The following is a 23,694-nucleotide window of genomic DNA, read 5'->3' as shown; positions in this document are numbered from 1 at the left end:
AAATATGCTTCTGCAGCTGGCTTTGCCGTCTGAATCTCTTGCATTACCAACTCAAAACTGTCGATATCTTTTGCTCTTGCAATTTTCCAAAACAAGCTCTCTAACGCTCGACCAAATTTCGTGGTGAAATTTTCTTTCAAGTGTTGACAACAGTAAGCACGAGTAACTGTTGGTGGTAATACTCTGTCGGCTAACAAAAGACCTTTATCTCTATCACTGATAATTGTTGTAGCTTCGCTATCGATTTCAGGAGTAGAAGTTCGGAGGTGAAGATAGAAATACTCCCAAGAATCATTGCTTTCTGCTTCCACAACCGCCCATGCCAGTAAAAGATTATGTCCATTTGCGTCGATTGTAACAGCAAGCAGTAAGGTTTGCCGGAATCTGCTTTTGAGGAACGTACCATCAACTGCAATAAAATGTCTGCATGATCGGAATGACTCTCGTGATTGTGCAGGACAAATAAAAATCCGCCGGAACCGTCCAGTCTCTTGATTGATTGACACATGTACATGTGCGGTAGGGTTTTCAGCGTGTAGTCGTTCAACATAAGCAGGTATTTGTGCAAATGCTTGACGGTGTTCTTGTATTCCATCTGATAGAACACCTTTTTTGGCACGTAGAGCCACCTGATAGTTGATAACTTCGCCAAATTGTAGACGCATACAATCGATGATTTCCTGTGGTCGGGTCTCCTTGGTAATCACCAAATGATCGGGTAGCACTTCCTGAATCCAATCCTGCCTACTTGCCGCACCTCTTTTCTCCACCATTTGTAGCCCTATACAGTTATGTTCGGTTACTAGAACTGTTACCTTGACGTCGCCTTCCTCAGTCCTGTTAGCTCTGACCCTCCATGGGCATTCCGCTACTCTACAGCAGTAGATACCCCTACTAGAGTCCTTCTTTTGTACCCTAAAAGAGAACTTCTCGCGTACAGACCAATCCATCAATACCTTTTTTAGGTCGTCAAAAGTCAAAAAATGCTGGCCTAATACAGGGGCATTCTGAAGTTCTGGCATGGCGGATCAGTTGGTGATGGTGAAAGTGGGAATGATGGTAGGAGAAATTTTTTTACTCTGTGGCATTTCACGGCGTTGGGTTGTGCTGTGGCATTGGAGATATATACAGGGGTGCGCCGTGGCATCGTAGTCTTTTACCGTTAAATTAAACTTCATCCTACAGCCTTTCGGCTTACCTAATTCTCTTGCTAAAATACCACGACGGTTAATTATCAGGGGCAAAGGTTAATAGTTATCTTTTCCTGCCAGTATTATAGCTAATGAGTTGACTGAATAAAGCACCATTATCTTTGTTTATGGCGAAAACGGTGGATATTGTATTATAATGATCCACAATCACACGTGCTCAAGTCCGCGTATACGCGTGCCCAAGTGACAAAGCCTCAGGATTTCTCCTCTTTCCCATCCTAAATGTGTTGGACCGGACAAGCCCCGATTCCGCTGTGTACGCCGATGGGATAATCTCCCGAGCAGAATTGGCAGCATAGATAGATAACCTTCCCCCCATCCGATTGTGCCATTTCCTTCTAATCGGCCTCCATTATATACACTTAATCTTGTCTCTACTACGAGTGGAAATGCATCAATTATCAGATTTCCCGTACAAAAGCTTGGGAAAAGGTATAGTTCTAGGCTATAAATCATGGGAAGGCGCGGCGTAGCAACCTCCTGGGCCACCACGACTACCCACCCAGCAACCACAATTGATCCTTTGGAGAGCTGAATTTTTGTATAGTTGTTAAATAGTAGATAAATAACAATAATTTGACATTGAATATCTTGTGTACCAACCCGCCGTGAAAAGGTTGTGGAAATCTGGTTGCGCCTGACCCTCACGACTGGCATCGTACTGTACCACTTATAGTTACAGAGGCCCCAGGGTGTCAAGAAATAGAAGGAGAACTGCATATATCGGCTGAGGATGCTATCTTGAATACCCCCACAACCCGTGCTGCATCGACCCAGGACCTCGAGCAGCGGAGAGGATCGATCAGTGTAGCCCTACTCTCCTATATATTACTACAGCTAGACAGGGCTGGTGTATGCCATAATCTCGTGGAGTATACGGTTTTGTCAACCCCCAGCTGCTGTAGTCAATGCCTGTCGACAGATGATCAGTGGATGGCCTTGGAGGTTTCATTGGTAAATCAACTTAAAGGAAGGTATTTGGAGTTACGGTATCTCTTCTGGAAACTGAGTCATTATTTCCCCATTGAATAATGGACCTGTATCTAATACTATCGTGATCGTCAGCTGGAGGTTGTAAACGTGGACAGCTGTCAAGTCCAAGAAACCAGCCTGCAAAGCATGGCATCGAAAGCCCCGATCCCCACGGCCAACTTAAGAGTGCTTCGGCAACCGCCTGAACAAGATCTCACCATACGTCTGGTGAACGAGTAAGAAGCCTGATGTGAGCAGTGATCCTTAAAAGGAGTGCAAAATTCAAACGAGAAAGAGAGATACAGAGGGGTTATTGCAAGTCGACCATTGTGTTACAGGAACTACGGAACACTGTTCTAGAGGCTCCGGATAGTGAGGAATACGAGTGATGGGTTGTGATGCGAGGACGGTCGGGTAATGGAAGGACAAGCATAGGAAGGTATCGGGTAGTGTGGGGGCACGCGGTGCTACCACACTAGTACTATACTATTATGACGGCACGCTTACTATTGGGTGTCTCACCCGAAATAGAATAGGAAGCGGGGCTTACGGCTGTAGGCTGTTCTACTTAGGGAAGTAGGTCTAGGATAATAGTATGGTACAGCCCGATGACTGGCAATTGCAAGGTTCATGGTTACGTGTCGGAATTGGAATGGAGGACGGAACTATGCGGGGGCGCTTTTCTATCTGGGTTATCTTCGGGAGCATTATCTTATTCTATTATTGTTGTATCAGTTAGTATTAGAAAGCGGGCCTTGGCATAGGTTTCAACATGTATAAATAGGGCTCGATTCTGCGAAGACTTGAGGGTATCATCAAACCATCAAGTCAAGGGAATCCGGTTTACAATATCATCAGTTTAAACGCTACAGAATTATCGCTTAGCACTGGCTATTTCCCCAAACACATTGACACTAGACAGGAATCATATCCTTCTGCACTCCTTGCCCGGTAACTACAATGACGGAGATATTCAACACGGAGAAGACGGGGACTGAATAAGTAAGGCCATATTTTCACTGGCGCTCAAAATGAGAGTTTTCTATTTGCATAGGGAGCGGATGAAAGAAGAAATCTCGGTTTCTTAGCTAAAACATTAGTCTTCAGCCAACTTAGCGAATCAGATCACAAATTATCACTAGCCTCCATCTTATTCGTGTATTTAATTCCAATGTCAAACCTTTTTTTGCCCATTACTGTAGTGCGTCGTATGTGCCCAACCCTTACGAATAGTTTCATGGGCCAACCCCCGCCCACCAATGACCGGAGCCGTACCTCCGCCGAGAGCAGCGTGTTTGAGAATGGGTGCTCACCTAGGAGGAGCGATTTCGCCCGATATTCAATACACACAGCCGCCCCTGCACACTAGAGTCCAGAGGGCATGCTACAACAAGTGCAATACCTATTCTCCCTACCACTACTCACCCTTTTTATAAGCCGCTGAACCACAGTTTACTCTTTTCCTCCCAGACTTGGAAACTGTCAACCATAAATCATCATTTTCACAACATCATCCTTCACAGAGATAAACTCTATCTCTACTTCCTCAAAGATGTCTGACAATCAAACAACATCACCTGCACCCGATGCAAACCTTCCTCATGGAGCGAACAACCTTGGTACCGAAGGGCAGTTAGAAGTCTACCACGATGCTCGGGAGAATATTCTCACTGCTCCTCCTACCCCATCATCCAGCAGTATGACCACTCCCCTGGGAACTGGTCAGGGCAATATGGTTCAGACTGATCTCCTATCCCCCCAGTTCAACGTTCCTGTTCCCGAAGCCAATACCACTCAACAAGACAACCAAGTTCTCACGGAAAATGACCAAAATTTGGAAGAGAATAACCCCACTATTTCACGTGCTCCACCACCCAGCGGCACTTCCACCCCCATCAGGAATGCTCAGCGTGGCATGCTTCAGATTGATCTCTTCTTCTCCCGTCTGAATGCTCCAGTTCCCGAAGACATCACCGACGATGAAGATAACGATGAAGATTACGATGAAGACGACGATGAAGACAGCGAGGACGAGTGGGAAGTTGATACCATCCCAGTGGCACCTCCCTACTGCGAAAGTGGCTCTGATGCCGACGACTCCGATGATGACTGCGATGATGACAATACATGCAACATCTGCTACCATCGTAAATCCACCGTATCATTCCCCACTTGCACACACAAAATGTGCCCGAGCTGCACCAAACAATACTGGTGGGCCCTCCTGCTTGACAAAAATCACTGGCCTATGGAGATTCCTTGCCCATTCTGCAGAAGAATGATCAGCGCGGTTGTTGAAAGCGACAAGACGAATGTTCAGCTTGTCAGGTGGATTATCAATTCGAGCACTAGTGCTCTAAAGAGGTTGAGGAACGCTAATAACCACTTCGCCCATCCAATTCTTATGGGGGTTTGGATTTACGGATAGTAAGTACTTCCCGAATTCAGATATATGGCAATGAGATAATCCTAATTTTCCTCGCTATATAGTCGTCTCGAAACCGCTCGTTCCCGCAATTGGACATGCTGTTTCCTCGCCTTCGGTTTTCTCCTTGGCATTCTCTGGGCATACAACATAAACTTGAATAACGCACGGGAATCGCTCTGAATAAGAATCCAAATACTCTTCAGCCATCCATTCAGCTTCGATGTTTTTTTCTGTAATATCACCTTCTGGTCATTGGTAGGCCCAAGTCACTATCCAAACTTCTAGTCCTGACTTACTAACTATAATGCAGGATAGTTCGATGGGAGTTATAGACTAAAGGTCACGAGAATGGATGGATTGTCTGCGGTTTGGGGGGATTGTGTGAGAGATCAGGATGGCTTGTGGAAAGAAGATTTGATCCTATGAGTTAGATTTAAGATCTAGAGAGATTAGTATGGCTTGTAGAAATAACATCTGTTTCTCTCATGAAAGTTTACTATCTCTTTGTATCTAAAAGGTCGATATTCATAACATTCATGATATTATTCCACTAAAATGCCATTGAATTATATTTATCGTGAATATCGTCATGTGCCTCCATATTCCATAGAACATCACCAGTACATGCTCTCGTATTTTAAAATTCTCATTATATCTCAACCAACAATTGTAGGAATGAGTGCTCAAGTGTGGGGTGTGGAAGCCAAACCAACATTGACATCTTCCATGTGAAACGAGGCTATACATATCACTATCCCAACACCTTGCAGAAATGGCGACATAGAAAACATTAATGAATCGGAGCCGAATGTAATTCCTTATTTAGAAAAAGAATTAGAACCACGGAGCAATTAGATCGAGGTCTAAAGAGGTCTTGTCAGCTAAACTATGTACATATCCTACATGTTATTGATATGCATCGAAAGATACGAGTGATTGAATATGACCGCATATAAAGAGGAACCATCCACATAATAATAATGATAGCTGACCATCCTTAGGACTTGGGAAAGCTACGTTCAAATTATCGCCTAACGAATCAATAAGTGCAGGATCAAACTCTAAGATCTAGAGCAACCACGAATTCAACACTAACATTTTCTTATGAGAGACTAGCGAGATGGGTACACAGCTTCATGAGTGACAGAAGAGTCAACCTAAGGTTTGACGGAGAAATGGGACAAGAGCATATGGTGGAGACATGAATACCGCAAGGAAGCCCTGCATCACCAATTCTCTTCAACCTTTATATCGCCCCCCTCAAAGAAGTCAACAAGCTGGTTGAACAGGAATTCGAAGGAAAAGCAATCACACCCACCTTCATCGATGATTTCAGAATTGCGGTAGCCGGGAAAAATTGGGGACAAGCAATATCAAGGGCAGAAAGAATGATAGAAGTTGCCTATAAATGTGCAGAAGACAACCATGTCAGATTCGAGGAGGATAAAATGGAGTGGATCAGGCTGGGAAAAGATAACGAAGAAGAAGAGGAAATAGAAATGACAGGAGGAGAGGGGAAAAGCGAGAAACAGGAACTAAAATGGCTAGGCATCTGGATAGATAACAAACTGACGTTTAAAAACCATGTAAGGGAAAAGACGGCTAGGGCATTCAGAGCTGCACAGAGTGTGATAAGCTTAGGGAAAGGGATAAGAGGAATGGGGGTCGGAAATACGAGAAAGTTTTATATTGCATGTTCCAGGCAAATTGCGGAATACGGCGGAAAAGTGTGGTGGAAGGGACAATAGGGACTGGCAGCGAAAATCGACAAAGTCAATATACAAGCAATGAGAAGAATCGGAGGACACTTTAAATAAGCCCCTACAGCGGCAATAGAGGTGGAAAATGATATGATACCCACAGAACACAGATTCAACCATAAAGAACGAATGCAGGCAATAAAAGGACTAAAGCGCGCACCAAACCACCCTGCCTACAAGGTGGTCAAAAATGCGATCAGCGAGCTCATCGAAGAAGAAGACACATGGTGTGCAGGGAGAAGAAGGGGGCAAGAGAGAAGATGGGGAATGAAAGGAGCAGTTAAAAATCTGGCAAAAATAGTAGGAAAAGACTGGAAGAAAATTGAAAACTGGAAAAGCTACTATGAAAAGGAAAGAACATGGGAAAGAAAGGCGAGGGAAGAGATTGAGATAGACATCAGACCATATGATGAAAAGGGAATGGAAAAAAAAGAGGCAGGAGGAAAGAAGAGAACAGGAAGGAGAGATCGTCATGTATAGCGATGGAAGCAAGACAAAAGAAGGCGTAGCAGCGGGAATATGCAGTATATAAAACGATGGAGGAGTATTGAAGAAGATCGGCTACAGACTGGGGAAAAAGATGGAAATCATGGACGTGGAAATGGTGGGGATCAAGAAAGCCATCGAAGTCAGACTGAAAGAGGCAGCAAAGGAAAGAAAAAAGACGATTACGATCAGATGCGACAGCCAGGAGGTGATGAGACGAGTAAAACGCAGACATCAGGCATCTGGAGAAATGATTGCCCACAAGATACGCTACTGGTATGATTCGGGAAAGACACAAAAGATCGGAATAAGATTAGAATGGGTCAAAGGACACAGCAAGATAAAAGGAAATTTGGAAGCAGACAAAGCAGCCAAAGAGGCCATTAATAAAGGAAGAGTCGATAACGAATGGTTTATTTCTTTTGTATTCTTAGAGAGAGAATCCTCAGAGGAAACAATAAGAGAATGGGAGGCGGAGTGCGAACCAAGAGCGAACAAGAAAAAGGCGGTATTCAAACCATCGCAGCGAAATACCATTAAATTCGACGATACGGACCGGACAGACAGAGTCATCATCAGGCGCCTCAGGACAGGCCACATAGCCATCAACAGATACCTAAAAAGAATAGGAAAGATCGAAAGCGCCGAATGCCAATGCGGTAAAGGGGATCAAAGTGTGACCCACATACTCACCGAATGCGATGCAATGGCCGAAACCCGCAAAACCTTTAAAGAGCATAATATGTTTGTCATACTCCTTTGGAAGGCAAGCGGTTTTGAACCAGGTATAAAAATTTGGAAGCAATTTGACAAATGGAGAAGTGAGAGGAACGGACAAAATGAGAATGGAGAAGAGGAGAGAAGGGAACTAGGGTACAGGTGGTGGATGCTGAAAGACGTGGGAAACGAGGAATAGAATAAGAAAAGAGCTCGGGGGCGGTTATTTCCTATGTCAGAAATATGTGAGAGGAGGCGGAGGAGAAGGGATAGTTCAGGGGTATTGTCATAACTGTAAAGTTGCATGCAATCAATGAATTAAACAAAAAAAAAAAAAAAAAAACTAACATTTTCTTACAAAAAGCGAGTGATATATCATGACTAGTCCAACTACAAACCCTCCATCAGTTAGTCAGAAAAGCCTTCTATGCTCGGTGGAAGAGAATGGCCAAATTAGCTCAAAATCCAGGAAATAACTGAAGCATAGCCCAGTCTATTCTCTAATCCTGGTGCTTTCGCGCCTAAAACACACTACCTGATAACTAGATTGAATTCAAACGGAAATTGAAACAAACTGATGAAAGATACTCCCGAAGCTTGGTAGGTAGAAAAGAGAAAAAAGGGAAAGAACATACACCAAAAACAGCTCCGAGGTCATTGATGCAACCCGAATATCATGTAAACTTATTGATCACTCTCTTGGGCCATTGTGATATAGATACTTAATCCTAGACCCAAGCTTAGTTTCACGCATCGAGTACTTGTGTGGTTTCTGATATCCATAACACAAGTTAGCTCGAGCCTATGAGCAAGCGTATGCTCACCACTGTCATATATCAAGGCAATGATCGACCGAAAATAACCCTTTCAGCGCCGCAAGACTTCCGGAACGTACTCCATGAGGTGGTAGATTTGAGAGCCTTCTCTTTGTGTAGCTCGTTGCTATATTCCTCAGGTCCTAAGACCGCTAGCCTAAAAATCTCAGCGCTATCGATATCAGAGAGGAATCCTATTAGGGGGCTTCGCCCAGAATCGGGATCAGTGAGGAGAGATACCACCGGATTTAGAGCTATAAAAGGCTAACGCGCTAGCCTTTCGCCTATATATGCAGTTGGACTTCTCAAACACTTCGTTAGGGTAACCTTGGGCTTCTCCCAGACCAGTTAATTACTAGCTCCCGTGGGGTGATGGCGCGCCTGGTTGACGACCCTTAACATACAGAGTAATACTAAAAGTGGGCTAAATATTATAAATATCGTATTGCTCCACTTAAGCGGAAGTTTACATAATACTTTGGATCGAATTAACCCACCCATCTGGTCATTTCAAGAACACCCTCTAACTTTCGCCCATACTCACTCTACAACGCAGTTTTGATATGTTCAATTGTGTGACTATCAGCTAGTGAGACAAATGGACGCGCGGTGATAGAGCAAATGTGGAACTACATGCACACAGAACTAGGAGGATGAGGACGGAAATGGAACAACCGGCCTAGCTGGTGGTGAGATATCAATTATCTAATTTTATTCACATGTTGGAGATCTTATCGCGCTGTCTGTTAGTTAAGCTTGAGGTAACTCTACAAACGACCGTTTCTATACATATATTCCATACTCAAAAGATGTTTACGTGTAATTGATGACCGACAGTAATTATCCCTTAAACCGTCAGGCCGAATTACAATGGGAGACACTTAAACCCTTTTCGGAAACACGATATGTAGGATCAACGCCTAGAGACTTGAAGTTGTAGTCTTCATCATGCGTGGTAGGTTGCAAGATCCAGCGCTACTTATATCATGATTACCATAAAGGGTTTAAGTGTCTCGTTGCAATTCAGCCTGGCAGTTTAAGGGATAGTTTACCTGCTCAGAAACCCTAACCCTGAGTGAGATATCTTTTGGACAGATTTTGAGCCACGTTATCGTATTACCGAACCAAACCACGGTTTTATAGTCTGATAATTATACTTATTGAAATAGCTGCAAGTAGCTAGACTCCAGACGTTTAATAAACCATCCTTGCTTAATTTGGGGTGATCTCCGCCTTCAAGGTGACAGCTACATGTAGCTAATAAAACAGAAAGCCACTCAGCTAGTGAGCATGTTCAGCAAAAAGAGTATTAATGCGTAGCACTACTATAGCTAGTACTCTGATCATCAGTGGAATACACCTTCTTACTTTCCGTAGGGCAACGCATACAGGTTCGTTCCAGTGACTAATTATACTCACATGATAAACCTGTAGCTAGTTGGTAGGCGGTCATCAGGGCGGCCGGCCGGATATACTAAATCGGCAAGATTATCCTGATCATCAATTCTACTCATAGGGTTGTTAGATATCTGGAGTTTGTTGGTATGCCTGTAACTTTCTCTTTCCCGGTACAAGTACATGTATTTATTGAGGATATATAGGGCGACCCTGTGTTACCTGTATCGCTAATAGATACTTAGTTCGTAATCAATTTTAATGGAAAGAGAGCGAGCTGATAGGTAAAGCGAAAGTCGGCAAGTGAGCATGAGCACCGTATGGTTCCACCATACCCCCGAATGCTTGGCAGGTAGAAGCCTCCGGTCCTTCCTTCTATTCGACATCCAGGATGACATCCGGTATCAAGATATTCCACTGTGGTCATACCAATGCATTATGTCGTTTTTGAAATATATCCCGCGGCTTGTAGCTAGTTTACTCCCGGCTGTTTGTCTACAACAAGTACTTGCAACCCAGCACTCATGAAACGACTTAAGCTTGAGTACATGCAGGTAGTAGTGACTACGTTGATAACCTTCAAGCCGCCTACATAACACCGAGACGTCCAGAAACCAGCCAGTAATGCCTGCTACTCGTGAGGGCTTCAGAGCGCCTTGCTGATATGAAGGTGTATACGTACGTACTGAGCTCAGACAAGGGAATAGGTACGGCCTGCCTATAACCCCACAAACCCCCCTAGCCTCTCCTCCCCCCCCCCCCAAGCTTCCTTATATATCTAGCAGTATCACCTTAATTAACGTGGGGGCGGGGAGAGTTTGTACCAGACGTTTACCACCAAATATATATTAGTCAATTCATAGCTACCAATCAAGATGTAGACAAGTACAAGCGATACACTAAGACCCGCAGTGCATGAATTATCCAATTTAATGGTGGACATGAGCTAGATTCCATAATCTCACTATGCTCATTACAGGCGGAGCCGCTGCTATAAGCCAATAGTAAGTCTCAGCAAAGTAACCATGCATGGTTCAATGAATAAATATGGCCGGCTCTACCACGCCAGGAAATGCATCGGAAATGTATCTCAAAATGTATGACAAAATGTATCCTCTGTACTAACCGACTCGGGTTTGTATATGGTGCGTGTGGTTATGCATCGGCGAACGCATCCAAAATTAATCGGCATATGCATCATAAACGCATCGGCATATGCATCATAAACGCATCGGCATATGCATCCCAGTGCCATTTGAAGATTTTCCGATGGCCTTCCGACGCAAATGTATCTGTAAAGGGATCAGTAAATGCGTACACAGATGTTCTAGGATTAAAAAAACCATTATGTAAGGGAATTGAACGTGGTTTCTTCCGCTGAGAAATCGAACATCTTACCAGCTAAACCATCAATTTGTACAGTAATGACATGACACTAGCTTTTACCAAGCGAGTCCCTGGCTATTTTAAAGGAAGAATTCAACTAAGTTTGAAATCGGGAGGGATGCTAAATACTGCGTAGCAATTTCCCGATGACTTGCTGCATCGAAGACTTCCTGCATGACTTTCCCGACGACTTTCCTGACAAATTTCGCGATGACTCTCCCTGCTAGTAAATGGACATTAGCTCGAGGTGCGGCAGTTATACTAGTAGGAAAAGGCGTCGGGAAACTGATGCAGCAAGTCGTCGGGCAAATGGTGTAGAGAGTGGTAAAGCCGTCATAAAATGAATCATGCACTGCCAGTGGCAGGCCACTCAGCAGAGGCCTTGACAGTAAATGTATCAATGGATGCATTTCCTAACTTTGTTTTTGTATGGGCAATGCATCTAGAATGCATCAAATGATGCATTTCCTGGCGTGGTAGAGCCTGGGGATGACTATATCTACAACTTTACCAATGAATTTCACTACAGTAGTGCCACAACTGGGAAAGTAATCAATAAATTAATCACCAAATTTATCGATAATGAATCGGTAAAAGTATCATGTACACTGTTTAACAGAGCCCTTGACAGGTAATGCATCAAGGGATGCACCACCACGCTCGGTTTTGTATGGGCAATGCATCGATAATGCCTCAAATCATGCATTTCCTGGCCTGGTAGAGCGGGCTCTAAGCACAGTCCGGCGCTCTAGTCCCTGTGGTACAAAACAGTGTGATTTAACTTAAACGGCCATCTCCAATTTAGAATAAACTGTGTACTCGCCATAGGTAAGCTTCTAACCATTCAACTTCGTAGCATATACTCTTAAAAATTGTTTAAAGAAAACTCCTCAGAGTTTAAGTAGAACTGTATCAAGCTTACTTTAAGCAATTTTTAAACAGAGTGCAGTTTAACCTGCCGAGGTTTAACTAATTCAGCAAGCACAAAATCTACAGTAAAAAATAAAATAGCGATTGCGTCCAGTACATTGGACCTGGCTCGTAGCTCCTACTAGCATTATTCATACCATACCCGAGCCTTCCCCTCGCTGGAAGCCTGAGCATCCTTACGGCATACTTACTATGCGGAAGTTCGATGATGCTAGGAGTCGAACTGCTGACCTTGTCTCTCCAAAGGCCACCTCGATACCACTACACTAGCATGAAATGTACAGAGTAATCCACACTTTACCTACCTAGCTGCCACATTTACCACCTACCCTGCCTCCGCGCCTGACTCACTAAGTACCCGCCTACTTACCTGTCCACCTCCGCACCTGACTCCTTACCTACCTGCCTACATGCCAACTAGGAGCTTATTTGACGTCGATTTGGTGCAATTACCTGACACCAAAACAACACCAAATCAGCACCAATTCTGTAGATAATCGACCCAAATCAGCACCAAATCGATGCATGAATTGATGCCCAAATCGTCGATTAGGAGCCTGTACTGGTGTCAGTATAGGGGTGAAGGCGCAGAGATAGGCAGACACCCACCCAGGCATCGATACAGGTAGGAGGTAGGTGTCGAGGTAAGTAGGCTGGTACTATAGTGGTATAAGTAAATGTATTTAGGTTGGATAGGATTAATACATGTAAAAGATAGGTTTACCGTAAACTATACTCATGGTGGTTTGATTTTAGAGATGCCAACTCAGGCATGTTTAAGTTAAATCAGCAGCCCAGATCCAGGTTGATGTTAAATAAATCTGGAAATGGTAAACACCTCCAAGTTTAAAAAAGGTCTGAGGTTTATCGTGCCCCCTTTTTGATTAATTTGAGCAATTGACGGGTTTGGATTAAACGCTAGCACACAAACTTTGTACCATAGTGAGGTCAGCTATATACACCTCCTTATACCCGCCATTCAAAAAAGTGATCGCCCGACAACGGGGGCCTCATGCATCGCGCGCGCCCCCCCGAACTCATGCGATTCCCCCCAATTCCCCACCAAAGTATTTGATATCGATCCCCACCAGACCCAGTAGTATCCATGCCTATATTCAATAGCTTGTAGGTAGTTAATTATTCTTATCCCTCTAAGATCTGTAGTGATAACAGTATGACTGTAGCGAGCTTTATGGCATCTAAACCCGCCTCAATGTCTATCATTATGCGAGGACATCCAATAGACCCAGGTAAGGTTGGCGGTGTACTTGCTCTTTACAAGCAAGGCCTTTCCTATAAAGAAATTGAAAAAAATACTGAAGTTAGACGAGATACTGTGGTAGATCTTGTTCATAGGGCGAAGGCAAGAGGAAATGTGGGGGAGAATGTAAGGCTGAAAAAACTGCTTGACAAAGAAAATGTCAACCCGAAAACAAAAGCAGGACGTTCAGAGGCTGTTTCGGCGAGAGAGAAGAGATATTTTATTCATACAGCAGAAAAACCTGAGGACCGTCATTCTACTTTAGCCACCATTGTTGAGGAGGCAGGTCTCAGCATTTCAATAGAGACCGTGACAGCCCGTAAATATCGCAATAAATCCGGTCTGCACTGGCGGAAACCTCGGCGGAAACCTCCTCTTATCCGAGTTCAGAAACGGAACAGATTGAAATGGTGTAGAGAACATAAAGAGACCGTTTGGTCCACTTGGATATTTACAAATGAAATGAGTATTGTACCAGGGCAGATACGGGGTCGGAAGGGTGTTTGGCGACGGCCTGGAGAGGAATACCAACGCGATAAAGGAACTGTAGATCGCAAAAAACAATCAGGCGGGTCTATTATGTTCTGGTGAGCAATCTGTTCCGGTATCAAAGGGCCGGGGTATGTGTGGATTCCGGAAACTGCAAAAGAGAAAAAAATTGCTACACAACTATTCAAATTGAGAACGATAAACTGGAAGTGGCAGCACAAACAGCCCAAAAGACAGCTCCTCCTCCTCTCAAAAAAACGAGGTCGACCACCTAAAAGGTTGACTAAAGAAAAAAATCCCGAAAAAGAGAGTCAAAGGCATTGATTGGTACAGGTACTGGAACCTTGTACTAAAGCCATATCTCTACCCTTTTTTCCACAAGGTAAACAACAGAAAGGTGAAGCTGTTATCATGGAGAATGGTGCCGGGCCTCATAGTCATTATTTGTTAAAAGGGGAGAGAGATAAAGCAGGCATTGTACAAGAGGGTTGGCCATCATCATCACCTGACTTGAACCCAATTGAGATTATTTGGGACTATATGAAGGTTAGTATCTCTACCCGCAGGCCTAGGATCACTAAGATCAGTGGCACTACACTCAGAACTGTACTTATTGAAGAATGGGAGGCTATACCCCAAGGGAAAATCAATGCGTTGATAGGTAGTATGCCTTCTCGCATTGTAGCATGTATTAAAAATAAGGGAGGAAACAACTACAATTTTAATTTTTACGGATAGCCTATACCGATCTCCTGTATTTTTTCTATCACCGTGTACTCTTATATCTTTCATTCGACATCTGGTTGTGGGGCTATTCGGGTTTTTGTATTTCTGCGTGGGGGTTGGTTGAGTTGCGGGCGAATACATTTTTGAATGGCGATTATATCTATAATTGATGGCTTAGTACTTAGTTCTTGGCTATAGGGTTGCCTTTTATTTTGCACGCTGTGCGTACACTCTGGCCATGGCCCACTTTGCCAAACCCAATTACATAGGTATTAACTACTAGCCAAGACAAGGATTATCCGGTATAGGAGTCTAGAGTAGGGCTTACGAGAGCGGTAATTGGGTGAAATCACTACTGCAGTGACTTAGTGCTGCAGCAATCTACATAAAGAGATCACCGAAACCACAATTAATCTACATGTATGTAGGTCTAGACAGCTAGACTGGCGCGCTATGCCTTGATCTGAACAAGCTTAGCTAGCCGAAGCTCGACTAGTCCAGAAGGGTAGTGAGTGCGAGATGAGGCTAAATCCCGAAACCTTAATCTAATTCTGTACTCACTACAGTATCAGAAATGGGGGTAAATATGATACCGCATTAGTACGGTATTGTGAGAATGTGCCGCTTTAGCTCCGTATTTTAACGAAGTATGCGGTAGTGTTACGGCAGTGGTACGGCATTGCCAAAGATTGTGCTAGTCGTTTAATCCATTTTTCTATCACTGTACATAGAGGTACATACACGTAGCCATGCTCTGATCTAGTACCCAAACCTACAAATTAAAGATATGGTTTTATTGTCAGCCCCGAATGTTATACCAGAAACCTGCTAGCTGGTTTTGAAGTCTTTGGGTGGTAGACATATCAGCGCCCATATTGCAGTCTGAAGAATACTCCACCTGTAGGAACAAGCATCCCAAAAGCGTTTCAATTACTTAGTGGAATACATCATTCGTGAAAAGAGTAATGAGCAAGCTAGCTAGCTATGAATTAAACAAAAAAAAAGCTAGCTAGCCAAGCCGCATGTAGAATCGAGTGATATGTTGTGATTCACTTCTGTGGGTGGATGTAGGGCTGTGTATACTGCTTCAGTCTTGGTTGGGTATGCGGGGACAAAGTAGGGCTAGGTGGTCTACGCTTTTGTCGCCGTGGCTGAGTGTAAATCGGCTTTGCAGTAGAGGAATGCGTTATATACAGCGAGCTAACCGTGATAGAGAACAGTGATGCATATATACAAGACGAAAGAAAAATCCTCAAGGACACCCGGGACGATTGGAGCGGAGAGTATATATATAGCAGCAAGAAGGAAAGCCAAATTAACCAGCCAACGGCCGGGGGGAAGAAACAGAAAATGGTTTCATCTCGAAATTACCGAGTGATCCTCTATGATTGTGGATGTCAGCATCAACGTACACCTGGCCTTGCTGTCTTTCCCGCGTGCGGGGTTGTTGTCGTGTGGAGGAAAGATTCGTCGTGTAAAGCGCGCGGGGGGGTAGGCATTGTCGTGTTATATATATGAAAAATCAACTAGGTCATGATGACCCAACCCTTATCGGGTATGGCTTCAAGTATTGTCGAGTGCGAGAGCTCGCGGGAAAAGACGGAACAAATTCAGGTATCGTCCTGTTCCGCATTATTTGCGCTGTGCCCACCACTAGTTTATGGTGAGTGGTAGGCCGCGCGCGGGGGTTTGTCGTACTGGTGAAGTATTCCTTTCGATCGCTGGCCGGGAGAGGGGGGATCGAAGGGGGGTGAATTCCATGGGATTTGGATTGCTGTAACAGTGCGCGAGACCGGACAGTCTACGACGCAACGGGGGAATTGGGTGAGGGGGTAACTGGATTGGGGTTTTTTTGGGGGGGAGGTTTCGCGCTTTTGGCACTGGCCCTGAATATTTAGTTTTCTGTGAAAGGCGCACTGTTCATGCAGTAGAGTATGGAGTGGAGAGACATGATGTTGTCATCAACAAGACGGAAACGACTTTATTCAAACACGACGCTTTAACAGATAGATACGTATACAGAAGCAGGACCATGACAACCACTTTATCCCATGCCAACGCTCTTTAAACACAAAAGAAAAGTCCAATGCAAAAGAAGAATTAACGTCATAACAAATACCAATACCAACCCAATCTATAATATATGCACCCGCCCCATGCAAGACAAAACAAAAGAGCATTACCCCCTCCCGTCCACCTCCACACCTCACGACCTCTCCCTCTTCAACAACTCCAATACCCTCCCCTCCACCGGCGCCTCCACAAATCCCACCACCATCCCCCCCACCATCTCATCCCCCTCCCTCTCCCACCCCTCAACCCCCTCCGCGCCTCTACACTCCAACCCCACCACCGTCCTCCCCCTCCCCTTCGCCCACCTACTCGCGGCCAACGCGCCCTCCTTGCTCCCCTCCAACATATTCACCACCACCCGTCCCGTACTCACCTGATTCAGCAGCTGCCGCAACTCCTTCACCCTCACCCTCCTCCCCACCCAGAACGCGAGCGCCACCCCCCACATACCCCCCCACAGCACCACCAGCACCCCAACAGGGACAGCATACCGCACATCATACCACAACACCCGATCATACACCGTCACCACCCCGACCCCGCGTCCCCCCGCCGCAACACTCGTCACAAGATTCGCAAACACATCCGTCCACACCAGCCCCGGCAGCTGCGCCACGCTCCCTGCGTCCGCGGTGACGCGCTCCCACTGGCGATACAGCGCATAGTTCGTCTTCCCGCTATAGTCCGGCGTCAGCGCGCTCGTCTCATACATCAGTCCCGCCGCATACTGGTACGCGCCCGTCCCCGCGAGGGAATCCGCAATCCCGGCGCCGCCCTGGCCGGCGGGAAGATACAGGGCGTGGGCGCGGCGCGCGATGATGCCGTCGGCGTGCTCGTCGGAGGGGTGCAGGGGGCCCCAGAGGGGGCTGATCTGTGCGGCGGTGAGGGCGGGGTGGGATTCGAGGCCCCAGAGGGGCGCGGAGGTGGGGAGGGTGGTGTTGTGGATTGTGAGGGAGGCGAGGTCACGGGTGGTGCCGTTGGAGGTGAAGGTGGTGGTGCGGAGGGTGGCTTGAATGGCGGTGGCGCAGGTGTAGAGGGGGTAGCGGTAGGTGCCGGCTAGTGTGGAGGACTCGGTGTCTGTGCGGCGCGGGGCGCCGATGATGAGGCCGCAGGTGACGAGGGGGGCGCCGGAGGGCGTGGTGGGCGTGAGGCCGGCGCAGTGGGTGTCTGGGGGGGGGGGGGGGGGTGTTAGTGGGGAAATATTATAGGAGGGGAAGTATTATAGGAGGGGGAAATATTATAGGAGGGGGAGGTATCATAGGAGGAGAAACGGTATATCGTAATGATACGAGGGAGGGAAAGAAACCAAACAAAAGGAAAAGGCAAACCAACCAATACTCGTCCCATTCTGCACCCCATCCACAATCTTCGCCCCCAGCGGCACCCGATGCACCACAAACTGGCTATCCCCCAGGCTATCACTCACCTCCTGCAGCCTCGAGATCCACACACTCTCCCCCTCAATCTCAAACGTCGTATTCTCCGCCGCCGCCGCCACCGCCCCACCACTCGCCCCCACCGCGCCCGCCACATCCCGATTGAAATAATACGCGCCCCTCCACGCCCTCCCCGCCAGGTCTGGCACCCCCGCCACGTCCACCAACACATCCGGCTCACCCACACCCACCAATCCCCTAAACCCACCCGTATCAACCAGCACGCTCGCCGCACCGCCATCATCATCCGTCGTCACCTGCAAGCTCACATTATTCGCCACACACACCGTCTCCGGCGCAACCCACAACAACAACTCCCCCCAGCTCGCGCCATACTTCTTCTTCTCCCGATCCGGCACCGCATGCTTCCGAAACCCCACACCGCCATCCTTCGTATCCACAACCAGCCCATCAATCAGCTTGAACCCGCGACTCAGAATCAGCGTCTCCAAGAACCGGAACTGCCCAATCGTGTACTTTAGCCCGTTGGCCAGCTGGTGCTGCGGCAGGTTCAGGATGATGTAGTTGCGGAACTGGATATCAAAGACGCTGGCCACGCTCGCGCCGTAGTACGACGCCTTCGTGAAGAGCGCTGTCAGCGGCGCGGGGACGGAGGAGCCGATGCGGTACTTTTTGGAGGACGCGCGCTTGCGCAGCCGGCGCCGGGAGGGCGGCGGCGTGGGTGCTTTGGCCTCGGGAGTGGGGTCGGAGCGCCGGTGAAGCGCGAGGTAGGCGGATGATGCGGAGGCGGCAGAGGCTGCGGCGCCGGCGGCGGTGGGGGTGTCTACTGGCTGCTGGACCTGCGCGGGCGCAGTGTTGGTGTCGGAGCGGGCGGTGACGCTGCCGGGGAGCTGCACGGGGCTGTCGACGTTCGTGGGGATGACGTTGGTGTTGTCCTTTGAGCTTGAGGTAGCCGGTGGAGTGTCTGAGGGCGTGCTGCGGGTGTTGGACGGTGGGGTCACCACTGGAGGAGTTGCGCTCCCGGTGTCGGTGGGCGTGGAGCCTGTGTTTGTCGGCGGTGTTGCGGAGCCAGTGTCTTTTGGCGGTGTGGAGCCAGTGTCTTTCGGCGGCGTGGAGCCGGTTTGTGTGGGACGATTACTGGTGCCGGTGTCTTTCGACGGCGTCGTAGTGCCCGTGTCAGTCCCCGTCTTTGTCGGCGTCGCCGTCTCACTACCCGTCCCCGTCCCCGTCTCCGTACCACTCCTCGTCCCCGACGCCGTCTCTGAGCTCTTCGTCCCCGTCCTCGTCACCGCCGTCCCACTGGCACTATCACTCACGGCCCCACTCGTCGCCGTCGTGCTCGTACTCTCCGTCCAGGCGCCCCAACTACTCGTCGCACTCCCCGTCGGCGTCTCCACCCACACCGCGCTCTCCTCCACCACCGTACTCACCGGCTTCCACGGCGCCACCTCAAACCGTCCCTCCTCCTCCTCGACCGTCTGGCCCTCCTGCCCGGGACACGCCTCCTCGCCAACCCCGCACACGCGCGTCAGCGCGTAGAACTTGCGCTCGGCCGTGCCGAGGAAGAAGGAGCCGTTGTCGAGCGCGAGCTCGAAGCGCAGGCTGGCGACGTCGCGGCCCTTGACGTCTTCGCGGATGCCGAGGGGGGTGAGGACCCCCGAGAGGGCTGTGAGGCCGAGAGAGAGCAGGGCGAGGTAGGAGAGGAAGAGGACGGGGCGCGCAATGTGGGTTGTGGAGGCGCTGTCGGAGAAGAGGAGGGTGTGGAGGTTGGAGTTGTGGAGGAGGGTTGTGATGACGGACCAGGTGTTGGCCGTGGAGGCGTTTTGGATTAGGCCGGCGAGGACGATGCCGATGAAGAGGGGGAGGGTCCATTGGACTATACATGGTTGGGTTAGTGGGCGGTTGTGGAGAGAGGGGGGGGGGGGGGGGGGGGAGGTACTGATGAGGATCCCGGCGGCGATGATGGATGAGACCATTCCGGGCTGTGATGGGTGTTAGCTTTCGATCATGCCGTCTCTTCGGACTGGGGGGAGACGTACGGTGAGGTCGTACCCGAACATGCTGGGCAGCTTCTTCTACCTGTCGCGCCGAATGCGGCAGTTCGTCGTGGTGTAGCGGTCGTATCGTATCCGTATCAATATATCGTTCGTTGTTTGTGTAGAATCTATCAGATCTAGCTGGGATGCGAAAATAATTAAAGTTAAGGTTAAACGTTGCGTCGCGAGTGATATCCCATGCAACTGAAAGAAACACTCTTCAATCTCCAGGTCGACAAGAGCAAGAACAAGGAGAACAGCAGACAGCACCGGCAGACAGGGTTATCTAAATATTCCTCCCCCCTTCCCCTTCCCCTCCTCTCCTCTCTCCTCCCTCCTCGGACTCACCACCCGCCTGCCAGCCAACGGATGAAAAAAGTGCAGTTTTCCATTTTTGGAAGCACATCACCTTGTCTGTGCGTGCCATGCGCGCGGGACTGACTGATTGGGTGCGGTGCGGCTGACGGGCGGTTTGAGGTTTTTCCTCCTGTGGCTGTCTGTGTCAGTTGCGGGGGGGCCACAACGCGGGATTCACCACGCACGGGGTGGTGATTGGTTGGTTGGCTGCAGGTTGGTAATGTGGTGCGAGGGAGGAAGGTTTGTGGCGTAACTAGAGCATTCGAGGTGAGAAGATTCAGTAAAGTGGATGCTGCAAAACAAACTCCTCCTAGCCACCTCTGCAAACGTCTGCTGCTTGCTGCCGGCTGCGCCCATATCCAAAAAATACGAGCTGGAGCCTGGAGGGGTCGGTGGGGAGAATCAAAGAGCTAGAGTATGTACTTAACTACATGTGGTTTTCATGATTACATATTCTCTTCCCTGAGAAGCAAAGCACCGAGCACAGCAGCTAAGGAACACACCCATATCCATATAGCCGGCCAGTCCGGTGTGACCAATTCAGGAATTAAGGAACAACGCAAAACGTCAAAGAACGTTCCGGAATCCTTTTCCCCCGAGACGCGATCCGTAAAAATGCGCGTCCGTCCGCGGCCGCGGACACTGGCAGGGAGTCGCCCTTCGGATATCGAAAAGGTTTGTGGTGTTACAGACATGGGAAGGGACCCTAACCCTGTGCTGCGCCAATCTTGGCTCAGCCAGCCACGACCAACCGAAGTCTCGCCAATTACTCCTCCAATTGCAGCCAACAGAACAGCTACAGGTATTAATTCTGCGATGTCTCGGGAAAAAAACTTGGTATGGAGGTACGGTTATTTGTTTTGACTGCTGCCAGATGGGATGGGGTGGGAGAAGGAGAGTAGGTGACACAAGCGCGGGTGGATCGCGATCGTGAGATTTTTTAAATTTTTTGCTGGGTGCACAGCACGGCGCGGCCTGGGCCTTGGGGGGGATTGGCGCAGGGATAGGTTCTTGGTAGGGGAGAGGTGAGGTAAAGGAGAGGAGAGGTGGGATTGGGATGTTGGATTTGGTTAGTGGTAGCGAGAGTGTTAGAGTCAGGATTTTGCGTACTTACATGTATTTGTTAGACGTCGTAAGATCGCGCCAGCAATTATGTACCCTACATATGTTCACAAGTATTGAGAATGTTCGCTACCGACATGTAGAGTAGGTAGAGTACATAGGGAACCCTCGAACCGGCGGAGCTGGAGCGCGAAGAACGATGTTCTAGAAACGTGACACTAGACAACCGAAACATCTACTGAGCGTTAATTAACCTCAGATCTCCGCACAACAAGAGCGCTACACACTTCCGACATCTAGAAGTAAAGTAGTGTACATAGCGCGTGTTGTATCGACTCCCTGCCTGTGCGTTCCGGAAAGGGTGGGCCTGAGATGGCTTGGCAGTTCTAGAAAAGCAGGGATGTCTATTTTTAGATGCTATTATTCCGGCCGGGCGCGCGAGATGTGGATCGAGGAATTAATCATGTCCGTGTCCGTCAAGAGAGAATTAGTACAGCTGTGTGAGAGTAAGAGTAACACCACGCGACGCGCATGGAAGAAACTATTTTCCTCTCATCCGCGGCCGGATATGGATATGGATATTAGTAACGTGCTGATCTGCACTGACTCACTTTCGGTGGGCATGTTTCAACTTTCAACTGCTACAGAGACCACCGTGTAATATTGTAAGTGACAGATACATTCAACAGAAGACAGATCTATCAAGAGCATTAACGCATATTCGACAGCCGTCCTTTACAACCCTAGTGCCATTCGATTGTCCTCCCCCGAGCCCTCGGTCATGGGTTCTGCTATAATATACATGTACACCCCCTTTATCCAAGCACTCATCGCGGTAAAAATTCAACTCATTCTGGCTCCAAGAGTACGTACCTAGCTAGCTAGACTACTTTGTGGCGGACTCGATCGAGGGCCTTGTTCGTGTTGATACTCCCTCTGAATGTAGAATAATGTTTAGCTTTCGGCATCCATGCGTGTAGAGTATACCCTCTCCGCTTGGCATCAATCTTCCTGCATCGTAGGCCTATGTAGGTGATAGCTTGGCCATACATAGTTTCAGAGCATCCTTCTGTACCACCTCAATGTACGAATCACGAGCGTTCCAGGGAAGCATACATCGATATCTGGACGTGTCCTCACGCTAGAACACAAAAGCTGTCCACACTCCATATATACTGAGAGGTGTCACCACCATCTGTACAGCTGCCCGGAATATCATCTTTACCTTAACACGACTAAGTATATAAATATATCATGCCGAATGCATGCTCCAAACGACACTGGGAGATTTCCGGGGTTTATTTCATATACTGTCAGCTGGTATCTTATATATAGCCCAGGTACTCTAGCTCTTGTAGAGATTCAACTGTATATAACTCTCTCCCACACCCCCCCCCAATACAACGTGGGCCGCTCGTAGCTAAAACGGTGTCTTCCCTGTTCCAACGGACGCCATATCGGGGTAATCTGCCCAGCCGGAGAATCTCCTGGGGTCATCGGTCTGACCGGGAAGGAGAACTATACGTGCTGAGAACTTAGCCCAGATATATAGGCTACAATATGCACAGACTTCGGCGTGTCCATACATACAGCACGCCAATACTAGGGAAGATTTCGAGTCTTTCTGTACCCTACACTGGGGCGATCCAAACTAGTCACTGGCAGCTGAAGAGTAAAGGTGTTTATCCAATAATTCCAGCTGTATATATATAGCTGAGCATACATCATAGGTGTTGTCCTCCGGAAATGCCGGGTATAGCAAAGAATAATTAGAAAGAGATCACACACTTTGTATGTGCTTTTTAAGCAAGCAAGCGCGCATTATCCACATACCAATTCCAAGGCCCAACAGCTACGTATCTACATAGCTGCTCCGAGATATGTAGCGCTCAAGTTGTTCTGCCTACTGCGCACATATATTTCCTCACAAGAAAACCTGCGTACTGACACCAATCGTCCCGGGCCGGCAACAGATGTATCTATTCAGGAGGATATATATATATACAAATTAAGCTGGACCAAAACGAAAGACAAGCATCGGATGAACGACTCCCCGCACGCGAAACATGGCGCTCTAATGATACCGAGCTACCGCGGGAAGTAACCTAAATTATAAAGTGCATAAGAAGGATTAGTGAAGGTAACACATGTGTACATAGTACGTAGGTGGGTGTGTGGGGAATAAACCACGCT

General features: G+C 47.8%; 2 protein-coding genes across 2 annotated transcripts; one reads left to right on the top strand and one right to left on the bottom strand.

The window, feature by feature from the left end:
• Positions 1-3,735: 3,735 nt before the first annotated feature.
• Positions 3,736-4,791, top strand: LAJ45_03552 (uncharacterized protein; the record flags this gene model as incomplete). The annotated part of the gene is made up of 2 exons (XM_046113137.1): positions 3,736-4,610; positions 4,674-4,791. The coding sequence occupies 2 exons, from the start codon at positions 3,736-3,738 to the stop codon at positions 4,789-4,791; spliced, it is 993 nt and encodes a 330-aa protein (XP_045973430.1).
• Positions 4,792-16,782: 11,991 nt separating this feature from the next.
• On the bottom strand, positions 16,783-20,106 carry LAJ45_03551 (uncharacterized protein; the record flags this gene model as incomplete). Its single annotated transcript, XM_046113136.1, has 4 exons — positions 16,783-17,816; positions 17,982-19,922; positions 19,986-20,028; positions 20,086-20,106. 4 exons carry the CDS (start codon positions 20,104-20,106, stop codon positions 16,783-16,785), a joined length of 3,039 nt encoding a protein of 1,012 aa, XP_045973429.1.
• Positions 20,107-23,694: the final 3,588 nt, after the last annotated feature.

Source organism: Morchella importuna (genome assembly GCF_003444635.1).
Source record: "Morchella importuna strain M04M26 chromosome Unknown Morimp01GS008, whole genome shotgun sequence".
In the NCBI taxonomy this organism is placed as follows: domain Eukaryota; kingdom Fungi; phylum Ascomycota; class Pezizomycetes; order Pezizales; family Morchellaceae; genus Morchella; species Morchella importuna.
This window is presented reverse-complemented; position numbering and strand designations above follow the sequence as displayed.